Source organism: Mustela lutreola, chromosome 6 (assembly GCF_030435805.1).
Source record: "Mustela lutreola isolate mMusLut2 chromosome 6, mMusLut2.pri, whole genome shotgun sequence".
Lineage (NCBI taxonomy): Eukaryota > Metazoa > Chordata > Mammalia > Carnivora > Mustelidae > Mustela > Mustela lutreola.
The window spans coordinates 58,276,061-58,302,519 of record NC_081295.1 but is presented as its reverse complement, the minus strand read 5'-3'; the positions used below and the strand labels follow the sequence as shown (position 1 = coordinate 58,302,519).

Genomic DNA, 26,459 nt, shown 5'->3' with positions numbered 1-26,459 from the left:
ATGTTTATTTTTAAGATTTTATGTTTGGAATAACATTTGTTAAATTTTGTATGCAAGATTTTTTTCAAGGACAGAAGGATATTTGCAGACTTCGCCTGTTTTCTGTACTTAAACACTAGGCATCTTACTTTTCTTTGTATAATTGATAATTCTCCTATAAGTAAATTATTCTTGAGCTGTGTTAGGTGAGTCTAATTTGGTTTTGGGAAATATAACACAATAGCTAAATCAGTTCTGTTGATATTGGGTCATTAAAAATAATGGTCCAGGGGCGCCTGGGTGGCTCAGTGGGTTAAAGCCTCTGCCTTCGGCTCAGGTCATGATCCCAAGGTCCTGGGATAGAGCCCCACATCAGGCTCTCTGCTCAGTGGGGAGCCTTCTTCCCCCCTCTCTCTCTGCCTGCCTCTCTGCCTACTTGTGATCTCTGTCAAATAAATAAATTAAAAATCTAAAAAAAATGATCAAAAGCAAGCAAAATGTCAATTTACCATTGTTAAAAATATATATATATATTTTTTGATTTTGATTTTTTTTTTATTAATTTTTTATTTTTTATAAACATATATTTTTATCCCCAGGGGTACAGGTCTGTGAATCACCAGGTTTACACACTTCACAGCACTCACCAAATCACATACCCTCCCCAATGTCCATAATCCCACCCCCTTCTCCCAAACCCCCTCCCCCCGGCAACCCTCAGTTTGTTTTGATTAAGAGATTAAGAGTCACTTATGGTTTGTCTCCCTCCCAATCCCATCTTGTTTCATTTATTCTTCTTCTACCCACTTAAGCCTCCATGTTGCATCACCACTTCCTCATATCAGGGAGATCAATTGATAGTTGTCTTTCTCTGCTTGACTTATTTCGCTAAGCATGATACGCTCTAGTTCCATCCATGTTGTTGCAAATGGCAAGATTTCATTTCTTTTGATGGCTGCATAGTATTCTATTGTGTATATATACCACATCTTCTTAATCCATTCATCTGTTGATGGACATCTAGGCTCTTTCCATAGTTTGGCTATTGTGGACATTGCTGCTTTTTATTAAGTTTTTAAAATATACTTTACGTAGAAACCTCACAAGGAGTTAGAAAATTCTTTTATTTTTTTCATGAGCAGTTAATTTTTATGAATTTTATTTTTAAAGTTATAGATATATGCTTAAATTTGACTTTAAAATGTCCCTTTTTAGTTTTTTGCTTAAAAATTTTCAGAGTCATGAAACAGTATCTCAGTCAAATACACATTGAGGTTTACTTACATATGGTGGGACATAGGGTATGTGGGGGGTGTGTACATATACATGTATTTAGAAATGCTTTCAAGCACATATTTGGAAGAAGAGAAACAATCCACTTTACTCAGACATAATTGATGCTTAGGTTTCAGTGTAAACAGCTGTTATTTGAGTTATTAGGCTCTCCTCTTCCATTGTATTTTGCCTGATGGTATTCATGAGAAGGGGTTAGAGTTTGAAATAGGTTTCATTTAGTGTTCATTGAGGTGTAGGTAAAGTGTTTTAAAATGCCCTTTTCATGAACAAAAAATGCTCTTCCCAGACTTTGTTTCTCTCACACTTTATCTGGTGCCACAGGACCTTTGTGCATCTGTTGCATAGTTCCATTTAGTAGTGGAGTTCATCTTGAGTTGTACTCTGTTACAGGAACTCGAAGAGGGCATCAGCAGCCACCAGCCCAGTTTTGCAGCCCTAAACAGAACTGGGGATGAGATTTTACAGAAACTCTCCCCCACGGATGGAAGCTTCTTGAGAGACAAGCTGGCAGGTTTAAACCAGCGCTGGAGTGCGATCTTTGCAGAAGTGAAGGACCGACGGCCAAGGTGATTTAGCTCTGTAACTTGAGGGCACAAGGGTAAAGAGCTTCTGGGAGAGGCTTTTAAGATGCAGTCAGATGAGTTCAGAACTCTTCCATTGTCTGGTATCACAGCAGGAGTTGTACTGACAGTTAAGACCATCGGTGTGATGTTCTATGTTTTTTTAAAAAATGTTGTCTGTTACTATATTTTTAGGCTACCTGTAAAGTGTCACTTTTCTACTCAGTTGTCCTACAGTGTGAAAGATAGCTTTATTCCTCTCATTTCTGACGTTTTATTATGATATGGTGACTCTGTGGGGGACACTTGAAGTCAATGGGGAGCAGTCTGGACTTGGAGTTTGACTAGGTTCAGGGTCAGACTTTTCACTCATTCATTTCCTAACTGGGTCTTGGGGTGTTTCTCTGAAATCCCTCTTATGTGGTAGTTCTTTTTTTTTTTTTTTTTTAAAAGATTTTATTTATTTATTTGACAGAGAGAGATCACAAGTAGGCAAAGAGGCAGGCAGAGAGCTGGGGGGGGGGGTGGGGAAGCAGGCTTTCCACCTAGCAGAGAGCCCGATGTGGGGCTTGACCCCAGGACCCTGTGATCATGACCTGAGCTGAAGGCAGAGGCTCAAACCTCTGAGCCGCCCAGGCACCCCATGAATGATCATCTTTTTAGGTTAATGGCAGTTTTGGGTTGAAAGGCTCTCATTTTTTTTTTTCCCCTGCTAATTTTAACTCTGTAGATGCTGTATGGATTTAGAGATAAGCTACTGTGTTGTTAAAGACCAAATTAATATTTTATCAAGTCCAGTTTTACAATTTAAATATTCTACATAAATGGAACTATGAATATTTGGCCTATGGCAGCTTTTTATAAAATCACATCATCTGTTGTTCTGTGTGCTTTGGTAAGAGGCAAATAACGGTTTGTGCGTTTGGGTTGAGAGGTTGCTGTGTGGCAGAGACCGCGTTTGGCACCTGGCACACATTGTTTCATTTTATTCTCTCAGCTGCTCTGGGGTGCTTACACCCATTGTATAGCTTTTGAAACTGAGGCTCAGAGCGGAGATCTTAAGTAGCTTGTCCAAGTCTCACAGAAAGTTCGTGATGGCACAAACTTAAGCTCTCAAATACTGTGCTTGAACAGATTCGACAAGACCACCGAGCTCTCCAGCCAAGTTTCCTCCTCTGTATATAAGAACTGTGATACCCTCTCAGAGATGTTATGAGGACTAAATGAGACAATGTTGGTAAAAAGGGTGTTCCCAGACTATTCATAGTAAACACTCAAAATATCTAGTTCTTACTATACTAAAGTTAAACTAAAACTTATTCTCTAAGCATGTTATTGCTGAATTTTGCCAGTTGATTTTATCAGTATTAATTGAGCTGTGTGTTTAGCCTTGGGGGGTTTAAGTGTGACTTAGGAACTCGGAGACTAAGATGAAGAAAATGTTTAAAGGGACAAAGGACATGGTGTGAATAAGGGGAACATCACTAGGAAGATACAGTGTCATCACAGAGGCAGGGGTGATGGGATGTGGAATTTAAGCATCCCACGGGAAGAATCCTAAAACTGAGTTTTGAAGCACTTGTAACAATTTCCCATAAAGTCATCCTAGGGAGGGCCTTCTGGGGAAAAGAGTAGAAGAGGCAAAGGTGGGAGGCATGGAGTAGCATGGCCAGGTGAGAGACCTGCAAAGTTACATGGCGTGAGGGCGGTTCAGGGGACCAGGGACGGGATTGGAAGCTGAGGTCCCATTGGACTTTATGTGGCATGCTAATGAGTTTGCATGGAGAGTCCTTCTAGCTTGAGAATCATCTAGCTCCGAGGTCTTCTTAAGGAAAAAGATGTACCTGCTGGCATGGTTTTAACAATAATAGCAGAAATTCTTCTAAAGATTTTCAAATGGATCTCTATGGAATGTGGTAATTATTGCTCCTGAGACTAACAAGGTGAAGCTAATACATATTTTACTCATCTTGGGGATGAGATAAGAATAATGAATTGCTTCTCCAACATCTTATATTTTAACTAAAGCAATATTTATTTTCATAAATTTATGTTTAACTTCATTTCAGGTGGTAACTTATCTTAAATTGGGGCCATCTTGCAATTTTAAGAGCTTGTATGTGTACTGTTATCAGAGTCATTGAGGAATAGCACACAGTTTAATTTGTTTTTATATTGAGTGCCTGTAGTTAAATTTTTGCACAGTTCATCAACTCATGCCGTTATTCCTTAATGAGCAATTGTTATCTCCTGTTTGAACATAAATTTATAACTTGTTTTTACTCTTAGTGATAACATTTAAAATGTGGATTATATTTAGCTGGTTTGCGGATGAAGATTTTGTGTGACTCAAATATGTCTTCTTGAAAACGCTTTGATGTTAGTTTCCTCATAGATATATTTTCAAAATATTGTTAGTCATGATTATGCAACATTGAAAATACAAATTCCAACTTTTTTTTTTAAATACAAGGTTTATAGTTCAATTACTATTGGGGTGCTTACAAAGTTGTTACTTAAGTTTACGAATCTTCGATATAGAGGGTAAATTAGCTGTTTTGGTATTGTCAGTCTTTAACACTTAGTACCGTTGCTTGCTTGCTTGATTGATTTTAATCTTGAAGCAGTGTTCTCTTTTGATGGATGCTTAAAAATGTGAGCTTGTGATTTTGTAGTGATTTTCATTCATTTTTAACATTAGAATACTCTAAGTATTGCTCTCTGTTAAATACACAAATATTTCTTTAGCATTTGATTATATTTATATATTGCATCATATGTTAGGGTTTTTTGTGATTAAAAAGTCATAGCCATAAAAACATAAATTTTTTTTCAGGATGGCACGATGCAATTCATTAAAAAAATGCATTCAATTTTTAAACTAGGAGCCAATGGCCACAACTATAAAAATAACGATACCACCACCAAACTGTAAATAGCTTTCAAACCCTCTCTGAAAAAATACATAATCTTGTTCATCATATGAGTTCCAGTCATATTCTCATCTTCTGACAGATGGTTTATATACTTATAAATGTTATTCTTATAACATTTAAAAGATCTAATTAAGGCAGTTCCTTTTTTATATTCATATGACTATTTGTTTCCTTATATCCTTTAAAATTTTTGCTTTGTTTTTTCTAGATCTTTTTTTATAACTTGGTGCTATATTCAAATATAATACTTATTTTAACGAGCTAACCAAATCTTCATTTTTTCTTAGTCTTTCCTAATACTTGTAAAAATTTTCCATTCTCAGTATCTTGCCCTGTTCTTATTCTTTCTTTCCTATGAATAAAGTAGAGTAATAGTTGCCACCTAATGTGAATAATATGTCATATAATGATGACTTTTTATCTCCATCCACTACTCAAAGAGAATTATGTGTTTTTCCTTATTTTTTGAGATAAAGACATTTTTCTTTCTTTCTTTCTTTTTTTAACTTCCATTATGTTTTACAGTGGTCTCTAGCTTTTAAAAAAATCTTTTATATTAAATTTTGGTAGAATTTTTCATGATGAGAGAAGATAATGTATATAGTTTCAATGTTTTTGAACTTAATGAAGGTAGCATTTTTATTCTCATATTATCAAAAAAAACTTTGGTATTGCAGAAAGTATATGTTAGTATTAACACTCATTTAAAATATATATTAAAATAATTACTAGGATTTTTTTACTATGTGGTGTATTTAGTTGTGATATTCAAAGCAAATATATAATGTTCTGCCTGACTGGATAATTTTTGTCAATGTTTTTCAATAATATATTCTTTTAGGCTAAAAGGAGAAAGTAAGCAGGTAATGGAATATAGGAAAAGACTAGATGATATTATCTGTTGGTTAACAAAGGCCGAGAATGTTTTGCAAAAGAGATCAACCACTGAGCTGGAAGAAAACCTGCAAGAATTAACAGTAAGTGGTTTATTTGTTTCTGTATTTGTCAGTGCTTTTTGGTGCATGAACATTTACACTAAAAATAAGATATTGTATGACTGAAGAACAGGGTAAGAAAGTTTGTGGTAAATGTGGTAAACTTTCAAGAGGAATTTTGTTTTTCAAGAGCAGCTATAATTTCATTCTTGCAGAGGTAAGGTTTCACTCACAGAAAAGTGGTAAATTATGTAGTTTCAAGTATTAGACCAAAGATTCTTAGAATATTTTAAATAGACTTTGTCATTTTAGAATATAGTAGTACTATGAAGTATAATTCTTTGCTTTTATAATTACTGATTACTAGGCTTAAAATTGAGTTTTACAAGAAAACTCTAAATGACTCAACAGTAACTCACCTCAGCTTACTTCAGGCTTAGCATCATGCTTTTACTAATCAAATTTCCTTTGTTGATCCACAACAAACAAGGATTGTCTATAGTTGTGTAGGTGTACAATATATAAAAATACATAATGATGAGTATACGTAAATGTATCCAAATATCCATATATTTTTATATCTATAAATTTTGTATTTTTTGTGTTAAGAATTAAAATACTGGTTGCAGAACAGTAAGATTAATGTCCTCATATTTTTACTAAAAAGAAGATTGAGGCAATGTATAATAATGTATAATATATAATGTATAATAATGTATAAAAATGTATAATAATGATGAAAATATGTGGCAAACAATTACTAAGTTTTGTTTTCAAAATGTGACAAATACTTAGCAAACTTCTTCCTGTTTTATCTAAAAATTTCCATAGTTTTCTTGGGATATCCCATTTTTTAAAAAGATTTTATTTATTTATTTAACAGACAGAGATCAGAAGTAGGCAGAGAGAGAGGGAAGAAGGCAGGCTCCCCACTGAGCAGAGAACCCGATATGGGGCTTGATCCCAGGACCCTGAGATCATGACCTGAGCTGAAGGCAGAGGCTTAACCCACTGAGCCACCCAGGTGCCCCGGAATATCCCATTTTGTAAACAATTTGGGGTCAGTTACAAAGAGTGGGACAGTATATTAGGGTAGATAAGATACTAGGTAGAGATGGGTGCATAAAGTGTTCCTGTTGTTGCATTCTTTTTTTTTTTTTCTTGCCTTTGATTAGAATGGATATTATTTTCATTATCTAAGAACAGTGTGTTAAAGTATCAGTGTAAATATGATATAATATGAACCTGTTAAGAGAATGGGGTCAGGGCAGGGACCAGAGGGCAAATTCATACAAATGCACGCTGAAAGTATGTGTTTGTTGTCAGTTACAGTTTGTTAACTTAAGTTCCAGTTACAGTCTGTTAACGTAAGTTCAGGCTTCTTACAAGTTTATTTTCCAAGTAAAGTTAAAGACAGTAGAAGTCCACATTCATAAGAATATTTCCCAAAGAGATTTCTGATACAGTTCTTGAACTTTTTCCAGTATGACAACTTTCTAACTGCAACTCTATTCTGACTCTTTTAGGACTTGACCCAGGAGATGGATGTACAAGCAGAAAAACTCAAATGGTTGAATAGAACTGAATTGGAAATGCTTTCAGATAAAAGTCTGAGTTTACATGAAAGAGAAAAAATTTCAGAAAGCTTAAGAACTATAAATTCGACATGGAATAAGGTATACATTAAGAATTAGTGTGATGACTTTCCATGGTTATTGATTTTGTTTTCAAAGGAGTAAGATCATGTAACTTTTGGTTTCATATATACCCAAATTTGGACACATTTTACTAATGCTGACTAATGTTTGTAATTATTATTTTTTTCATCTGTCATGGAGAGAAACCTATATCCTCAGAGAATACTTTTTATTTTATGTGGGATATTTTGATCGGGGGATTTATATGTTACATACTATATTAAATAATGAATATATGTTAGAATAAGCCAATAAAATGCCATAAAAAATTATAAAATTGTCAATTAAGAGCGTTAACGCATTATTTATTTTTAATGATTTATTCATTTATTCATATGTCTAGCATGTTCCAGGTGGAATGTAATAGCATGTGCTACAACTATGACTAAAATAAGGTCCTCTCCCTCGTGCCATTACCTTTTTTTGCAGTTCAAATGATTTAATGCAGATAAATTCATAGATTTCTATTTCTTTTGCTTTGGCAGATACCATATTAGAGTGTGCGGTCTGGCTGAGACATTGGATATGTCTCTATCCCTGGTTTGGATAGATCCCTTCTCAGTCATTTTTTCCCCTTCTTATCCCCTTGAAATGATAGCCATCATTCTATATGTAATGAAGCAGATGCTTTATTGATCTTGACTCTCAAACTGAGAAATACTGCCTTGATGAGTCACTGTTACTAATGACTCACACATGTACATCTCTGGCCTTGACTTCTCTCCATACTCTAGACTTGCATGTACAATGCCCTGTTCAGCATGTCCCCTTGGCTGTGTAAGAGGCATTTCAAGCAACCAAAATCAAGCTCCTGATTTCCGCCTCCTCCCTGTGCTTTACTGTACTTCTACCTCAGTAGGAGGCTGGTAAATGGCTCATTATTGTTTGGCCAAAACCTTTGGATTTAATCTTAGGCAAATCATATTTCAATTAAAAAAAAACTCCAAAGTTTGGAATCATCATTGGCTTCTCATTCAAATACATTATGTATTTGCTGGATGGTTTGATGGATGGCTGTATGGTTAGGTACATGATAAAGCAAATACAGCAAAATTCTAACAATTGTTGATGTTAGGTGGCACATTGGGTATTCCCTGTATATTTTTTTCAGCTTTGTAGAATTTCCCAAGTTTGACTGCTTTTCACTATCCCCATTGCCGCTAACTTGTTTTTAAAGATTTTTATTTATTTATTTGATAGACAGAGAGAGATCACAAGTAGGCAGAGAGGCAGGCAGAGAGAGAGGGAGAAGCAGGCTCCCCGCTGAGCAGGGAGCCTGACGTGGGGCTCGATCCCAGGACCTTGAGATCATGACCCGAGCTGAAGGCAGAGGCTTAAACCACTGAGCCACCCAGGCGCCCCGCCACTAACTTGTTTTTAAACTACTGTCGTCTCTTGTCTTGATTACTGCCATGGACTCCTTATGGGTGTCCCTGCTTCCCTTTGCCCTTTGTCCAAGCAGTCAAAGTATTTGTTAAAACATGATTCAGATCCAATAACTCCTCTGAGCAAAGCCTGCTAATGGTTTCCCGTCTCACTCAGAGGAAAGGCTGAAGTCCTGAATGTGACTTTTTAGGCCCCTGATGTTCTGGCTTCCTGTTGTCTCCCTGACTTCATCTTCTCTTCTCTGTCCGTTACACCCCTATCCACACATGTTGGCCCTGTGTCAGATGTGCCAGACTCATCTTGATTTAATCAGAGCACACATCTTTTTTTAACCTAAAGGATGTCAGTAGACATTATGTAGAATAGGGCACCCTGGCTAATTTGGGAACACCATGTTAGACAAAGCTAAAACTTCCTTTATCATAGGATTTCACGTAGATTGTAAGGTGCATTGTAAGTGTCCAATATCAGACAATGCTTATTGTGCAGAGAATTTGGATAAATGCACATGCACTTTGGGAAATACTAATCCTGGGGTATTTCATTCGTTCATGCATTTATTCATTCAGTAGTTTTGGACCGGAGTCTAGCTTTATGTCAGGCACCATTTTGAGAACCAGGAATCCAGCAAAGAGTATGACACTGCTTTTAACCTGAAGAGTTTATCTTGGGTGAGACAAGTAACCAAGCAATTATAACATAGGGGCATCCACAGGGGCATAAAGGTAGAGAACCTATCTGGCTTTGGGAGGTAATCAAGGAAGATTTTGTGGAGGACATCATATCCATGTGAATTTATAAAGAATGATTAAGTATGGATCAGATGAAGAATGGGGGAAGGGGCATTGCAGAGAGGAGCAGCAGCCAGTGAAAGGATCTAGAGAAGACTGAGAATGAACATGGTGCATTTGGGTCCTGGAAGTAGCTCAATGTGAGGTGGAAGGGTGAGGAAGGAAGATGCTTGCAGAGACCAGATCCTAGTGGCCTTCCCGTGCATCACAAGGAATTTGAGCTCCATCTTGAGAATGGTTCGCCACCTTGAGAGCAGTGGGCAGCTGCTGATGGGTTTTAAGCAGAAGAAAGTTACATTTTGAAAGATCACTATAGCTGCATAATAGAATGGAGGCAGCGATCCTAAAGATAGATAGCTTTAGGACATCAGGATATCAAGGAACTCCTCTGAGCAAAGACTACTATCCAGATCAGGAAAACTGATCTGAAAAGATCAATGAGAGTCATTAGACAAACCTTGTGAAGATGGTGTCAGGGAAATGGATGATGAATTCAGATTTGGCCATGTCTGAATATCCAGCTGACAGAATGAGCTGTGCTAAAGATGTATTTTTTTGGAGTCTTCACACTCTTAAGACTCCATATGATAAATGAAACCATTAGAAACCAGGACCCAGGGAGAGAAGCCAGGGTCAAGGGTAAGAAGACCAAAAAACCTACCCTGTAGATTGTCAGTATTTGATGGATGGGCAGAGGAGAATGAGGTGATAAAGGATGCTTAGATCAGTCAGAGAGGGAGGCATAAAGTCAGGATTGCAGAATATTCACAGTATCCCGGGGAGAGGGAGGAAGGGCATTCAGTGTTCCACAGGACTAGGACAGCTAAGGACTGGCTGGCACTCTGCAGAGTAATGTCAGTGGAGGGGGTGGGCTCTGGGAATACTGCAGTGAATATGAAGGTAGAGACAGAAGCTCAGGCATTGAGGGGGAAGAAAAGCAGCAGAACTATCACTTAGAATAACACTTCCTCTTTCAAAAATACAGTCATCTTTATTTATATAGTATTCTTCTCTTTGTTTGGCCTGATGCTGTAGATATGCAGAGAAGTGCCTAGCACACTGAAGGAACGCATCCAGGAACCTTGTTCTGTGTCTCAGACAAGAATTGCTGGTAAGACACAGTTTACTTCTTCACAAAAAATGTTTATAAGTGTAGCAAAATTTTATGATGATAAGCATAATGTGTCAGTTAGAAAAGCTTATTTAAAAACATGTTGCAATTGTGATTTATTATTCTGCTTTTCAATTATTTGAAATGATTTTTTTTTTTTAAAAAACACAGACATATTTCACCCCCCAGTGTGTGCAAGGCATTCCTCCTCATGGTAGCTAAGACTTCTCTCTTTCCTGGGCCTAAAGTGGGATCTGGGCTTCCTCCGAAGAGGCCGCTGAAGGCAAGGGGTTCTGCAAGGTCGGGGAGTGAAGGGATAGTCTTCTGGCGATGTGCTGTTTATCAGGGCATCAGCTATAACCTGCTAACATGTTCTGGAGTTGTGTTAACCAGACACTGATCATGAATGAAAATAAAACATTTGGATGGATATCCTTGGAAACAGGTGGGAGATGGGGATTTAGAAGAGTTCTTCACCCCAGGGAAGGTCTTTATGGACAAATACTGGAAGAAAGAAGAGTTTTCTTTTTTTTCATTTTTTAAAAAAATTAATTTAGGTGCGCCTGGGTGGCTCAGTGGGTTAAGCCTCTGCCTTTGGTTCGGGTCATGATCTCAGGGTCCTGGGATGGAGCCCCTCATTGGGCTCTCTGCTCAGCGGGGAGCTTGCTCCCCCCCTCTTTGGGCCTGCCTCTCTACTTGTGATCTCTCTCTCTCACTGTCAAGTAAATAAATAAAATCTTAAAAAATTTTTTTAATTTAACTTTTTTTTCAGTGTTCCAAGATTTATGCACCACCCCAGTGCTCCAAGATTTATGCACCACCCCAGTGCTCCATGCAATACATGCCCTCCTTAATACCTACCACCAGGCTCACCCAACCCCTCCTCCCCAAAACCCTCAGTTTGTTTCTCAGAGTCCACAGTCTCTCATGCTTCATCTCCCCCTCCAATTCCCCCCCAATCACTTCTCCTCTCCATCTCCCAGTGTCCTCTTTGTTATTCCTTATGCTCCACAAGTAAAGGAACCCATATGATAATTGACTCTCTGCTTGACTTACTTCACTCAGCATAATCTCCTCCAGTCCCGTCCATGTTGATTCAAAAGTTGGATATTCATCCTTTCTGATGGAGGCATAATATTCCATTGTATATATGGACCATATCTTCTCTATCCATTCGTCTGTTGAAGGGCATCTTGGCTCTTTCCACAGTTTGGTGACTGTGGCCATTGCTGCTATGAACATTAGGGTACAGGTGGCCCTTCTTTTCACTACATCTGTATCTTTGGGGTAAATACCCAGTAGTGTAATTGCAGGGTCATAGGGAAGCTTTATTTTTAATTTCTTAAGGAATCTCCACATTGTTTTCCAAAGTGGCTGCACCAACTTGCATTCCCACCAACAGTGTAAGAGGGTTCCCCTTTCTCCACATTCTCTGTAACACTTGTTGTTTACTGTACTGTTAATGTTGGCCATTCTAACTGGTATAAGGTGGTATCTCAATGTGGTTTTGATTTGAGTCTCCCTAATGGCTAATGATGATGAACATTTTTTCATGTGTCTGTTAGCCATTTGTATGTCTTCTTTGGAGAAGTGTTTGTTCATGTTTTCTGCCCATTTTTTGACATGCTTATCTGTTCTGTGTGTGTTGAGTTTGAGGAGTTCCTTATAGATCTTGGATATCAGTCCTTTGTCTATAGTGTCATTTGTGAATATCTTCTCCCATTCCATGGGTTGCCTCTTCGTTTTGTTGACTGTTTCCTTTGCAGAAAAGTTTTCTTGCTCTTTCATTTCCTTCTCTCCTTGTCTGGAGTAGCAGGCAGGCTGCCGCTCAGTAGCCACTGTGGTCACTGCTCTTCGCTGCCTTGCAGGATCTTGAAACCTCCTTGCCTTGTTCTCCCTTTGTTGAGCCACCAGGTGAGCCCCCATGTGTGATAAACCCGAACTCTCCACTTCCTCTGTGCGCGCTCTGGTGCTGCTGCTGATTTTCCCTGTCTTCCTCTTCCTCTCCTTCCCCCCTTCTTTTTCTCCTCCCTCTCTTCTCTCTTCCTCCCCTTTCTTTTTATTCCTCAACTACGCCTCCCTCCTTTCCTTCCTTCACCCTCTGTCCTCCCCTCCCCTCCTCCTCCACCTTTTACTTGTCCTGTCCTCCCCAACCCCGTTTCTTCTGAGGATTCTGAAAAAGTGATGAGCGACAATATTTTTTAAAAAACTCTTTGAGGTCACAAACTTAGTGAGAGCCGAGATTGTCATCTATTTTACTTGTATTTCCCAGTACCTTGCCCCCAAAATACCTGGGGCTTGATTGGTCTGTTGATTATATTCAAAGCGCTTGAATTAACATTTGGGTACTACTGCATTGCAAACAAAGCTCAACGCTATGCCTCCAGGGAACAGACTTGATGCATTTTATGAAAGAGCAATAGGTTATCTTATCTTTTGAAACGTTATGACAAAGGAACAGAGAAAATTTTAATACACATTTAGAAGTCTAGTGTCACTATGGCCTTCTTTCTATTAGGTGGGTAGTTCATTCTTAATTAGATACTTGTCCCTGGAACCCTAGGAGACCTGAAACTTACTTCAGTGTGTCCCCTCTCCTCCTCCACAGTGTTCTAATTCCATTTCCTCTTCTTTTTATTAAGTTTAAAAAAAGAACCATTTTAAAGTGAACATTCCCGTGGCATTCAGTACATTCACAGTTTTGTGCAGGTACTGTGTCTGTCTAGGTCCACACTATTTCCATTCACTCCACAGTGAAACCTCTTCCTCATTTAGCAGTGTTTCCCCATTCTGCTCTACCCCCATGCATGGTGACCCCTAGTCTGTGCTCTGTCTCCATGGGTCCGCTCTTCTGGGTATTTCTCAGACAGTGTTTCTTTCACTTGGCATATTGTTTTTTTGAGGTTTTTTGAAGGCAGCGTCTTGCTGACCCTCCTCAGCGGGTGCTCAGCCCCCATAGGCAATCCTACTGTACTTTTCTCTGAGTGCCCCTTATTACCCATCTCTCCACTAATGACTTCTCATTTTGAAAAGACAAAAACATTTTCTGTCCAGCAAGATCTTCTTTTTCCCATCAGTGAATCCCTATAAGTGGGTTTCCCTACTATATCTGTCCTCACAGACTGTGCATGTTTCCTCCCTATCCCATGGACGATTTGTCTTTCTTTCTTTCTTTGATCATTTCCTCCAATCGCCTTGGATCACATCTTCTCATGGCTTTTTACCTCCCCTCCCTCTCTCCTCTCTGCTGGGCCATTCTCAGCAGCATACGTTTTGGTACCTGCAGCTCTGGTCTGTGCATGGTCCCTGATGTGTCGTTCTCCAGGGCACAGATTCACAGCGGTTCTCCAAACTCACTCGTCTAGTGTGCTCACCAGTCCTGTGGCTTTAGCCACATTTTAACTTTAGAGGGTTTTCACCCAGTTCTCAGGCCAGTACACTTGAAGTCACCCTTGATTCTTTCCTGGATTGCACATCAAATCTGTCAGCAAGTTATCAGTCCCATGTCTCATCCCAGCTGCTTCCATGATCTTGAACGCCCTCATCTTTTGTCTCTGTTACTGGAATAGTCTCCCTTCTCACTGTCCCGATTCTGTTCTTGCCTTTCCACTCTTCTGTAATCTATTCTGATAGCAGCTAAGTCACGCTTTCGAAACATATGTTTTATTGTGTCCCTCCTGGCTCACCACAATCTTGTTCTCTCTTTCGTCATCCACACTGAGTGCTGAAGTCTTTCTGTGGTCCAGAAGACCGGATATGATCTGCCCTCTGTCCATCCCTCTAATCTCATTTCTTACCACTTTTCCCTTTGTTTATTTTACTTCAGACACACTGGTTTTCTTGCTATTTCTAACATGCCGAGAACATTTCCATTTATGGCCTCTGTGCTTGCTATTTCTTCTTCCTTCTTCTTCAGATGTCCTTCCTTCAGCGATCTGCTTGTTTCACATGCTCCCTTCATTCAGTTCTCTTCTCAAATGTCCCCTCAGCTAGGCCCTTCCTGATCCCGTCCACCAGATCTCAAATACATCCTGTCTCTCTCCATCTGCTTGTATTGGGTTTACTTCATATCCTGTGTCCCTCCACCCCACCAGAATGCAGGCTCCGTGAGGGTGGGCTCTTTGTCTTGCCCACTCCCATCCCTGCAGCATCTAGAATAGTGCCTTGCACACAGTAGACCTCTACTAGGTATTTGATTTGAAACAATGAATGAATATTTAGGTTGTTTTGAGTTTTTTGAAACTATAAAGAAAGTGACAAGTGAGCATGGGGAAGAGTGAAAAGTGAGTTATTTTTAAGGTATATAATGGTAGAATTACTGGGTCAGGGAATATGGAGAATTTCTCCTTGACTAGGTCCTGTCTAGACAGATTGTTGCAGTTCCTTCTTCCACCAGCCATGTGAGGGCTGTCATTGTTGTACATGTTATCAGCTCTTCAACATTGTGTTCTCAGGACCCCTTACACTTTTAAAAAAATTGTAGAGGATCCTCTAAGAGCTTTCATTGTGTGAGTTATGTTTATAAATATTTACCCAATTAAAAAATAAAACAAAAATTTAAAGAATTATTTATTAATTTATTTAAAATAGTGATAATGAATCTATTCATTATGTCAGTAAAACTAATATATTCTTATTAATATAATGTTAGAAATTAGTTTTTCTAAGACAAAACCAAATTTAATTAGAAACATGACATTGCTTTCCATTTTTGAAAATTTTTTAGTTTTTACCAAATTAGGGGACATCTGGATTTTATATCCACTTCTGCATTTGGTGTGTTATGATATCACATGTAATGTAGCCTTGAGTTAAAAAACCACTCAAAACCACAATGAGATACCACCTCATTCCGGTCAGAATGGTTAAAATTAACAAGTCACGAAGTGACAGATGCTGGTGAGGATGCAGAGGAAGGGGAACCTTCCTACACTGTTGGTAGGAATGCAAGCTGGTGCAGCCATTCTGGAAAACAGCATGGAGGTTCCTCAAAAAGTTCAAAATAGAGCTACCCTAATGACCCAGCAATTGCACTACGAGTATTTACCCCAAAGATACAGATGTAGTGATCCGAAGGGGTGCGTGCACCCCAATGTTTATAGCAGACTGTCCACAATAGCCAAACTATGGAAAGAGCCTAGATGTCCATCAACAGATGAATGGATAAAGAAGATGTAGTATATAAATACAATGGGATAGTACTACTCAGTCATCCAAAAAAAAAAAAAAAAAAAAAAAGAAAAAGAAAAGAAATCTTGCCATTTGCAACAATGGGAATAGAACTAGAGGTATTATGCTAAGTGAAATAACTCAATCAGAGAAAGAATTATCATAGGATCTCACTCATATATGGAATTTAAGAAACAAAACAGATGATCATAGGGTAAGAGAGGGAAAAGTAAGATGAAATCAGAGGGAGACAAATTGTAAGAGACTCTTAATCACAGGAAACACACTGAGGATTGCGGGAGGGGAAGGGAGTAGGGAAATAAGGGAACCTGGTGATGGACATTGAGGAGGGCACGTGATGTAATGAGTACTGGGTATTTTGTAAGACTGATGAATCACTGAGCTCAATCTCTGAAACCAATAATACATTGTATGTTAATTAATTGGATTAAGTTTAAAAGAAGATTAAAAAACACCCTATACTTGGGAAAGAATGAGCACGAAAAGGCAAATCACTTATTACAATAATCATGATTTGGCCATCCACAGCCCTTGGAAGGGTTTCTGGGTACCCAGAGCTCCCCAGAGGTTACTTTGGGGACCTGTGACTACAGAGAGAGATGGGGCATTTCATTTCCATTTGCATTTCCCCAGAGGCCCGTGTGACTGAGCCTTTTTTTATGTTTCTTTCTTGCTTGCTTCTTCTTTCGTGGATTGTCTGTTGGTATTTTTGGAGTTTAAAAAATTATTTTGGTTACAGATTCCTTGTTTAGAGTGTGCATTGCAAATCCCTCTCCCTTAGTTTATGGCTTCTAACATCTTTATTAATGGTGCTGTTTTCAGAATTTTTAAACATTAGTGATCTGTTATTGGCTTCCCATTTTTGTGTTTCTAGAGCATTTTTAGTACTCTGAAGTCAAAGATTCTTTTTTTATATTTTCAACTAACAGTTGTACAATTTTGGTTTTCATATTCAGGTCCTTAATCTACCAGGATTAATTTTCCCAGGGTATGTGAGGTCAAATTCTGCCCCATCATCTCCCCGCTCCAGCCATGGGTGTCCACTTTTGCCAGTATCATTTATTGGCCAGTAAATTCCTCCTCATTGATCTTTAATGCAGTCTGTGCCAAGGTCAGGTTTCTCTGCCACCTGTGAACTGTGGCTCTTCTCTTCCACTGGTCTGTTTGAATGTGTGGGTCCATATAACACTGTTAATCCTTCATTATTAGCTAAGTCATACAACTGAATATCAGGTAGGGCTTAACCCTCCACCTGCTTTGACTGTTTGTGGTCCTTTTCTGTATTGATTTGAAAATCAGATTTTTGAATATATGGTTTTGTCAAGTTACACACAGAACTGCTGGAATTTTTGTTAGAATTGTGCTTAATTTGCAGAATGACTGTATATTTTAGAAAATAATTTAAGCCTTATTTAATATATTGTATGCTAAAGTAGAGTCCAGATGTATCTAATAATTAATTCAGCTCTCTCTTATATCAAAACTAAAGGGAAAAAACCTCCCTTTCTTAAAAACAAAGCAAGGCAAGAATGGACAAACAGAAAAAATAGAAAAAAATATTTATCAAATCTTTGGAGAAGGCAAGAGTCTAACTTTAAAAATTCTAGGAAAACAGTCTCCCAAGACCGATTTATGAGTTTGATCACTGTAGGTTTATTAATATCTATATGTTATAAAGAAACAAAAATTAAATCCTGAAGTAGAAACATTGTTTTCACCAATATGGCAAAAGTTCATCTCTCCTGTGTAAAGAGTTCATCCCAACTGATAAGGAAGCAGATAAAGAACACAGTTATAAATTTTACCGTATTTGGTTAATAAACATAAAAAAATTTTGTGTTCATTGAAAATTAAAAAAAAACAGTAAATGAAAACCGTGGCGAAAGATGTGTTTATCCATTAAAAAGAATATTGTTGGTATGGATATAGGAATTTTGTCAGTTCATACACTGCTGCTGGAAGTCCAGATTTCCAACTTTTAAGGAAAAGTTTGTTAATAAGTATTAGATACATTAACCTTTTTCATTTTCTGATCCAAGGATTCTCCTTTGGGAAATTTATGCTAAGGCGGTAGTTAAAAATTTGCGAAGTATGCCACATAAGAAGATAACCCTTGCATATTCCTTTTTAAAATAAGATTTCAGGAACAATTTAAGTATTCATCTGTGGGATACAGGTTAACTAAGGAATGTATACATAGATTATAACATAAGTATTCACAGTGATTTTGTATCTGGGGCCCAAAGGTGTAGGAGCCCCTGGTGCCCAGGGTCTAAACAGACTAAGTTCAGCCACTGGCCACTGACAAAATCCAAAGGCAGAGAGACCAGTGGTGGTGAAAGAAGAAAGGGCTTTATTTCAGCGAGGCCAACATCGGGAAGACAGTGGACTAGTATCTCCAAGACTGTCGCCGAAGTGCTGAAAAGTCTTTTCAGGTTTATATAAGGAAAATGTGGGACAAAGGTAGGCGTGTACCCGCAGGTGGGCAGTGAAGATCGAGCCATCATCCCAGAGTCACGCACACAGGGACTTGCTGACTCAGGGCTATTGCTTGAGGGGGTAGTTTCGCTTCCCATCAGGAGATGCTTTTCCCCCTGAGTCTTTTGCCTGAGTTCAGAGATACACTTGAAAGAACTTAATCAATTAGAAAGTTTGAGGTCAAAATGGAGGTAGTGGAAGCCCTCTTTCAGTTTTATTAAGAATGACTTACACTCATACTATCTAATTAATTGGAAAAGCATAGAAAATTAGAATAAATTGACTTCATAATTAAGGCAAGCATCTTGACAAAATAAAATTGCAGTCCTAGTTTTCCTGTGGTTGATTTGTTTTTTATTTTCTCTTCTCTTGGTGTCAGTGTTAGTGACTTCTGAGTTTTTGAGGCCCCAGAATGTTGTGGGATGATTTTGTTGGCTTTATAACTACCACAGACATACAGATATGACAGGAAATGCCATTGTCATTTTAGTATGAAGACGTGAAAAGTTCCTACAATTTTTTTTTACTTCAACTAAATTTTATGTAAATACACACACACACACACACACACACACACACACACACACACACACATATCACCACTAGGCCACCACAGTCACAACATCCCATTGCTGTATTAATACTTTGCCACGTTTCTAAATTTCAGCTCATCCTGGTGTCCAAAAGGTGGTGCTAGTATCATCTGCGTCAGACATTCCTGTTCAGTCTCCTCGTACTTCAGAAATTTCAGTTCCTGCTGATCTGGATAAAACAATCACGGAGCTAGCGGACTGGCTGGTCCTGATCGACCAGATGTTGAAGTCCAACATTGTCACCGTTGGGGATATAGAAGAGATCAATAAGACAGTTTCCCGAATGAAAGTAAGTACATCGTGTTGAGCCTTGTCAGGGAAATGCCACAACACAGAAACAGACAAAATCTGTTTGGATCTCCTTTGTTTGTTCTAAACTCTGGGAGAATGGGCTTTAAAAAAAACTCTTTATCTGTCAAACCGCCATGCTGTGTTTGCCTGGCTCCGAGGAGTAAATCCTATCTTGCCTTTCCAGTGTGCTGGTGAGATGACATTTACCAACATGAAGTGAGAGGCTCAGTGTATTTTAAAAATCTAAAACTGATGCCATGCAGTGAGGCACATCAATACAAAAGTAAATTCGTGTGAGATTTAATACTTTGTCTGATGTGGGATATTCTCCTGAAGCACCTTTTAAACTCTTTCATAATGAACTTATTTAATTCCTGATTTTAGAAGTGAGAATTTTCTGGTTAGACTCTAGCCATTATACATACCCCATCTAATATAAATCTGCAGTATTCATTGTGTACCAGGTTCTAGGTAACGTGTTGCGTAGGGATACCGAAAAGAGCGTACTAGATAGAAATTGGAAATATACCATAAAATAATAATTGCTAACTTTTATTCAGTGCTTAATATCTGCTGAGTAGTTTTCTAAGTATTTTACATGTTATATGTCATTCACTTTTTTAATGGTCTTTTGAGGTAGGTATTAATTTTACCCCCAAATTGTAAATATGCCCAAGGTGAGGTAGAAGCACCAAATATACCTAGGTAGACAAGTTACTACAGCAAGGCAGAATCTGAAATAAGCTGTGGGATAGGTCCAAACCACCTGTTAGAGGAGCCACAGTGAGAAAGGAGCTTAGTTCACAATGGTAGAAGACAGACTACGTGGGATTTTGATCTCTGGAGATAAATGACATTCCTAATAGAGGGAACAGAGTGAAGACAGGCATGCAGCAGTGGAGCGGGAAGGATGTTGGCTCAACATTTGTGCAATAAAGAAGTGTAGTGGGAAGAAAGGTCGCAAAGATAGGTTCAAGTTCACTTTGGGAAGGAGCTCATTGACCATGTTTTAAGCATAGGCCCCTTGGGGTTTTAGTCTATAGACAGTTGGCGAGCATCTTATTCCCCCTTTCTTTTCCTTTGTTAACGGTGGCTGCGGACTGATGATAACAGTGCTTGGCATTGATGGGAAGACTGGGATGCTTTTTAGTGCTTAGGATAAATTGGAGGCAAGAGATGCTTAAGGCAAGCAAAAGAGCCCTTTCTGAGTGGCTAACACGATGCTATTGCAATTAGCGGAAATAAGGAATAGAAGAAATGGGCTGTGGATGAGGGTTTAAGTGATTTAGTTTCAGATGTGTTGTGTTGAGTGGTTCTTGGGCCATTTAGAAGGAAATAATCAGCCTTCATTGAAATGTCTCTCTGGGATTCAGGATTAGAAGTTGTGAATAATCCATTTAGAAATAATATTTGACACTTTAAGGCTAATTGAAATCTGCAAAAGTAATGAATTTAAAAGAGGAAGGGCTGGGAGAGAATCTCTGGCATCATGTTTGTACTTACTGGAAATTGTGTTTTCTAATTGTTACAATTATTTATTAGTTCTATGCTTAAAACACACTATATTCCTAATTTTTTTTTTATTTTTAAAGATTTCATTTATTTATTTCAGACAGAGAGAGAGAGAGAGAGAGCGCGAGTGAGCGAGCGAGCACGGATGGGGGAGAGGAGCAGAGAAAGAAACAGTTTGCCAGCTGAGCAGGGAGCCCAATGTGGGGCTCGATTCCAGGACTCTGGGATCATGACCTGATGAGAAGGCAGACACTTAACTGACTGAGCCGCCCAGGCACCCCGATTCCTGATTTTTAAAACTTTTTACCTGCCAAATTGGTGCTGAGACAAATTCTCTAGAGCAGCATTTTTCTTGTCTGAGATTATTTAATCTGCAATTACTCCAGTAGTATCTTTTGAATGCCTCACCCCCATCCCTGTAGGTGACATTAGTTTGTGTGTGTGTATCATGTAGGGCAGACACCCAGGGTGTCATCAGAAGTCACTGCTAAGGTTTTCAGACCATTTTCTCTTAGGGATTTTTCTTCATCGAATCTCCTCAGACTTGATATAGCCGAGCTATAAGTTTTCTATTATTTCTCTTTGTGAAAACAAAAAACAGAGTAAAGTGCCTTGCCAGGTGACCCAGATGATAAGTGGCAGAGCTGAGATTTGAACCCAGGACCTTTGACTTCAAACCTTGCTCTTTTCTGCTATATTGCTGATGCCTCACTATCCTGCATAGGAGGAAAACAACAATTTTGATGTCAGCACACCAGTCTTGCACTTTTAGTAGTACTGTTAGGGTAAGGCTATCTTAATAACCTATCTTAATAATCATTTTTTCTTAACAGATCACAAAGGCTGACTTAGAACAACGCCATCCTCAGCTTGATTATGTTTTTACATTGGCACAGAACTTGAAAAATAAGGCTTCCAGTTCAGATGTGAGAACAGCGATCACAGAAAAATGTACGTTAAAAAAAAAAACATGTATCATCCTCTTTCTCTGAAAATGGTAACACACTTAAATGCACAGATTATTCAACCAGAAATTTATATTATTTGATATTTGATGCTCTATTAATAAGTACAGTTCTCCTTTGATTTTAATTTTTTTGTGAACCTTGTTACTCTTCCCACATGCGTTCCTTAAAGTGTTAACGTTATTACTTTTAAGTTTGTTACTGGTACATTGGATTATTTTTTCTTTTAGTTGGAATTTCTTTTATTTTTAATCTTTAATTAATTTATTTATTTAGGGGAGACAGAGTATATCCACGTGCGTGAGTTCAGGGAGGGGCAAAGGGAGAGGAAGGGGGAGAATCTCAAGCAGAGTCCAGAGACCAGCTAGGGGCTTTATCCCAGGACCCTGAGATCATGACCTGAGCCAAAACCAAGAGTGGTATGGTTAATCGACTGAGCCACCCAGGCACTCCAGGTTAGGATTTCTTTTAAAGGAATCAGAAAACTGAAGTTAGAGAAAACATTGGAATGCAAAACCATGCTTCCGTTTTGATTAACTAATAAACCCAGATCTTGCTGTGTTTTTTTAGCTTCTCTTCTTCAAATCTGTTCCAAAAAGAATTTATTGAACAACATATTCATACCTATGGGCCTGGTACTAATTTTGGATTAATTTAGTTTAAAGCAAAATAAAACAAGACAAAAAATAAATGTACAAAGCGACCATATCAGAGATCCATTTCTTTTGCTTTCTGACTTCAAAGTGTCTGTTACATCTGTATGGTATATAAAACAAAGTCTAAATTCTCAAAAATGTCCTGGAGGGATGGTCGCAGCTGGCTTCCGTCATCGCCTCTCCCGTGTAGCGCTCCACCCATCTGTAGTTATTCTAGATAGATAACATTTAAAATGTCCTGGCAGTTCCTAATTATTTGCATTCTTTTTTCCTCCTGGCCTTTTCTCTCCCGGTGAAATCCTACTCAGCAGGTAAAATGTCACCCCCGTTGTAAAGTCCTTCTCATTCTCTACTAGTCCCTAGTGAACTGTATTTTCTATCTTTAGTTCCTGCTGTGGCTTTCCCCCCATAATGTCATTGTAGTCTCACAATTAGTTTAATTTTCTCTTCCATAGATGGTGGCTATTCACCTTTCTGGCCCTGGGGCCTCCCACAGTGTCCAATATAACTTAAGTACTTAATAAATATTTGTGGCAGACTGTAAACTGGAAGTTATTTTATTACCTTGTCTAATATTTCTGAAGGGAAGAAAGTCAACTCTTCCTCCTATAAAAAGTATGTTTCAATTTTAAAATAAATGTGGCCACAGCAATATTATTGAAAGAGATAAGTTAGAGAACTTTTAGTGTCTTACAGTGTTGGTTTATTTTTACTACATAAGCCATTTTCCTTCTTTCTCTCTCTTGAAAAAAAAAAAGATTTATTCATTTATTTGAGAGAGAGAGGAGAGTGAGTACAAGCAGGGAGAAGGGCAGAGGGAGAGGGAATCTCCAGCAGACTCCCTGCTGAGGGCTGAGCATGGAGTCTGATGCAGGGTTGATCCCGTAACCCCAAGATCGTGACCCAAGTGGAAACAATCCAAGAGTCAAATGCTCAATGTACTGTGCCACCCAGGTGCCCCATCCCTCTTTTTTTTTTTTAAAGATCCCACTTATCTATCTAACAGATAGAGATCACAAGTAGGCAGAGAGGCAGGCAGAGAGAGAGGGGGGGAAGCAGGCTTCCCACCTAGCAGAGAGCCTGATGCGGGACTCAATCCCAGGACCCCAAGCCGAAGGCAGAGGCCTTAACTCACCGAGCCATCCAGGCACCCCTGTATTTTTTTTTTTAATTGAAGGGTTGCTTGTACTGGACGGAACTCTGGAGTGATTCCATTTCTCATCACAGGGCAGAAGCGCTTTTCTGCTTCAGCGACACCAAACCATTTACAAAGTCCTCTTCATTTTGCTTTTTCTACTATCTTATTATTATTATTTTTAACCACCTCCTATTTGTCCAAAGTTTCTCTTAAGGTTTTTGACAAGACTTTTCTTTCTTCTTCTGAATATTTTCCCTTTCCAATTTAACTCCCGCTCTTTGTTTTCTCCCCTTTTTTATTTGCATAGAGGCTGCATAATCTTTGTCATTATTCATCATATGAAAAAAATATTCTCAGCAGGAGTGTACTGCCTACAATAACCTGCTTTTAGCACTTATTCACAAAGAATAGAACAACTTGCTTATTTTTAATGATAAACCTATGATACATGCTCTCACTTGATGGCTTTCATTTTATTCAATATTAAAAGATTCTATTAGTAATAGCATTGGTCATTAGTACTTTATGTAACTTTTTAACTGACAAGTACAACATGATGATAAATTTGTTCTCTCTGTAAGTGGAAAATAAGCAATCTATTTAAATTGTTAAACAATACAGCTTAAAACAGATGATCTCATTGAATGATTTTTAAAAATTATTACATGTAAGTATGATTTTCAGTGTTCTGAGCAGTCTTAAATCGATCACTTATGGTTTGCGGTATCCCCTTGATATCCCAAGAATTTTACCAGTAGGTCCCGATACGACTTAGCTGCAATGTTATTTTATCGTTAAGTACTTAATGGCTTGGTATTTAACTATTGCTCTCCAGTCTGTGTGACATCCGAAGCATCTTCTAGAAGAATATTTTTAATTTCCTACCTACTTATTATCAGTGGGTTGTTGAAATCATTCAAAGCTATAGTTTACTAGTGCTTCAGTTCAAGATCTTGAACTATTCATGAAGTAATTAACCAAAGATTTAAGTTTCTTTAGGTCTCTCTTTAGCTTCATGTTAAAAATGAGAAGAGGAGAGAAAGGAAGGGAGAAAAAGGAAGGAGAGCAGACAGAAGAGAGAAAGAAAGAAAGATAGAAAGGAATACTAAAAAGAAAGAGGAAAAGAACTAATGTGGATTTTTTTATGGTAAAGAGGTACTGGGAAGATAGAACTTGAATCTAATTTGCTTTTAGTGTTTCTCTTGAGTGTATAAAAATACTTTCTTTTAGACAGGTTTCATGCAACAGTAAGACAAATATGAAAAGTATTCTTAAATAGATTATTTCCTTGTAAAATCTTGACAACCTTCGAGTATCTCCTTTGAGGATGACAAGTGACTGCCTCTGTGTCTTAAAGTTCTGTCATAAAGTATTGTTAAACTCTGCCTTCATCAAACCACGATCTGTGAATATACATCAGAGAGGAATATATTTTCTTTATAATTTTTGCTTTATCCATCGTAGATATTTTTATTGTGAGATATTTCAGTGCATTTAAAATAGAATTTAATTCAAGATTCTCTTTCAACAATAGTTTCACAGAGATGTGTTGGTTGTACGGTATGGTAGACATGTATTAAATTCCCTTAAAAATGTATACAGCAACTTGCCTTCTTTTTCTTTTCTATTTATAACCTTACTTATGATAAATTTGAAATCAGGTATTTTTTCCCCTTTCCTGATAGTTTCTGGGATTATTTTTGTATGCTTCCTCAGTGGAAAAGGTCAAGAACCAGTGGGACAGCACTCAGCATGGTGTCGAGTTAAGACAGCAGCAGCTAGAGGATATGATTATTGACAGTCTTCAGTGGGATGACCACAGGGAGGAAACCGAGGAACTTATGAGAAAATACGAGGCCCGATTCTATATTCTCCAACAAGCCCGAAGGGATCCGCTTATCAAGCAGATTTCTGATAATCAAGTAAGACTCATTAGATTTGTGGCGCTTTCTTGGGCATTATTAATTTATTGGATGTACTTTTTTGTTCTTTGGTAACTGTAATTTTTAGGACCCTTGTCATGATATTTTCCCATTGCTTTGAATATACATTGAAATTTATATAAAGAATTTGACCAGGAAGGTCGTTGAAAAATTTCAGGAGGTGTAACAAGTAGAAATATGCCTGTGTAACAGATGTGTTGCTCACGGATTCTTTGCAAATGGAACACAACCATGAACCAGCACCTAGAAAGAGAGTATTTTCAGTATCTCAGGAACCCTCTGTTTTTCTGTCTTCCATGTCTGCTCTGAAGCTTATTTTTATTTATGAAATTTTCTGAGATTTTCGTTTGAAGCTAGTGTACTGAACAATTCAGGTAATAAGTTTAGTTCCTTTTAATACTTTTATAACTAAACTGTTTTATCTATATCATCAGAGTAGGTAACTTTTTTGATTGGTTTGAATATAAAGTTGATGATATTGAACATCGATGGTATTTTAAATTCTCTCTATAATTACAGAAAATGTTTTTGAATTAGAGGGTATAGTTTTTAGGTTATATTTTGGCATAATATTTATTTGCCCTTCAGTGAGCCTAAGATGAAAGTGTATATTTGTGTAGAATATATGGGAAACAAAATCTAAGACTTGAGAGCATGTTTTTATAATTCACACATGTAGACTTTCTGTGGTTACAATTTAAAAATCAAGTGGCCAGGTGTCCTGATTTTGTGGATCATTTTCTGTGTTTATGACATCTGCTGATTGTTTTCACCAAATGACTCAAATATAATAATCAGCAACGCCCCAGGATAGTTAACTAGAGGAATACAATTAAAAGTGAGATGAATGCTTCAATCATCTATTATTCAGACAGAATATTCATTTCTAAATTTTCTATTCAGACTCTAGGATAGATTTTTTTTTTTTTTTTTTTTTTTTTTTTTTTTTTTTTTTGCCAGTTGCTATAAAAAGCATTATGGGAACATTCATTTCTCATTTAG

At 37.9% G+C, this 26,459-nt stretch overlaps 1 protein-coding gene across 5 annotated transcripts in view; it reads left to right on the top strand.

Annotated features, from left to right (window-relative positions):
* UTRN (utrophin) overlaps positions 1-26,459 on the top strand; it is a 509,162-nt gene that overhangs the window by 227,649 nt on the left and 255,054 nt on the right. For all 5 annotated transcript variants that reach the window (XM_059177336.1, XM_059177335.1, XM_059177337.1 and 2 more), the window contains 7 exons: positions 1,666-1,841; positions 5,613-5,748; positions 7,233-7,382; positions 10,616-10,691; positions 19,027-19,241; positions 21,589-21,706; positions 25,231-25,436. In XM_059177336.1, coding sequence (XP_059033319.1) covers positions 1,666-1,841; positions 5,613-5,748; positions 7,233-7,382; positions 10,616-10,691; positions 19,027-19,241; positions 21,589-21,706; positions 25,231-25,436 — 1,077 coding nt within the window. The remainder of the gene's footprint in view (positions 1-1,665; positions 1,842-5,612; positions 5,749-7,232; positions 7,383-10,615; positions 10,692-19,026; positions 19,242-21,588; positions 21,707-25,230; positions 25,437-26,459) is intronic.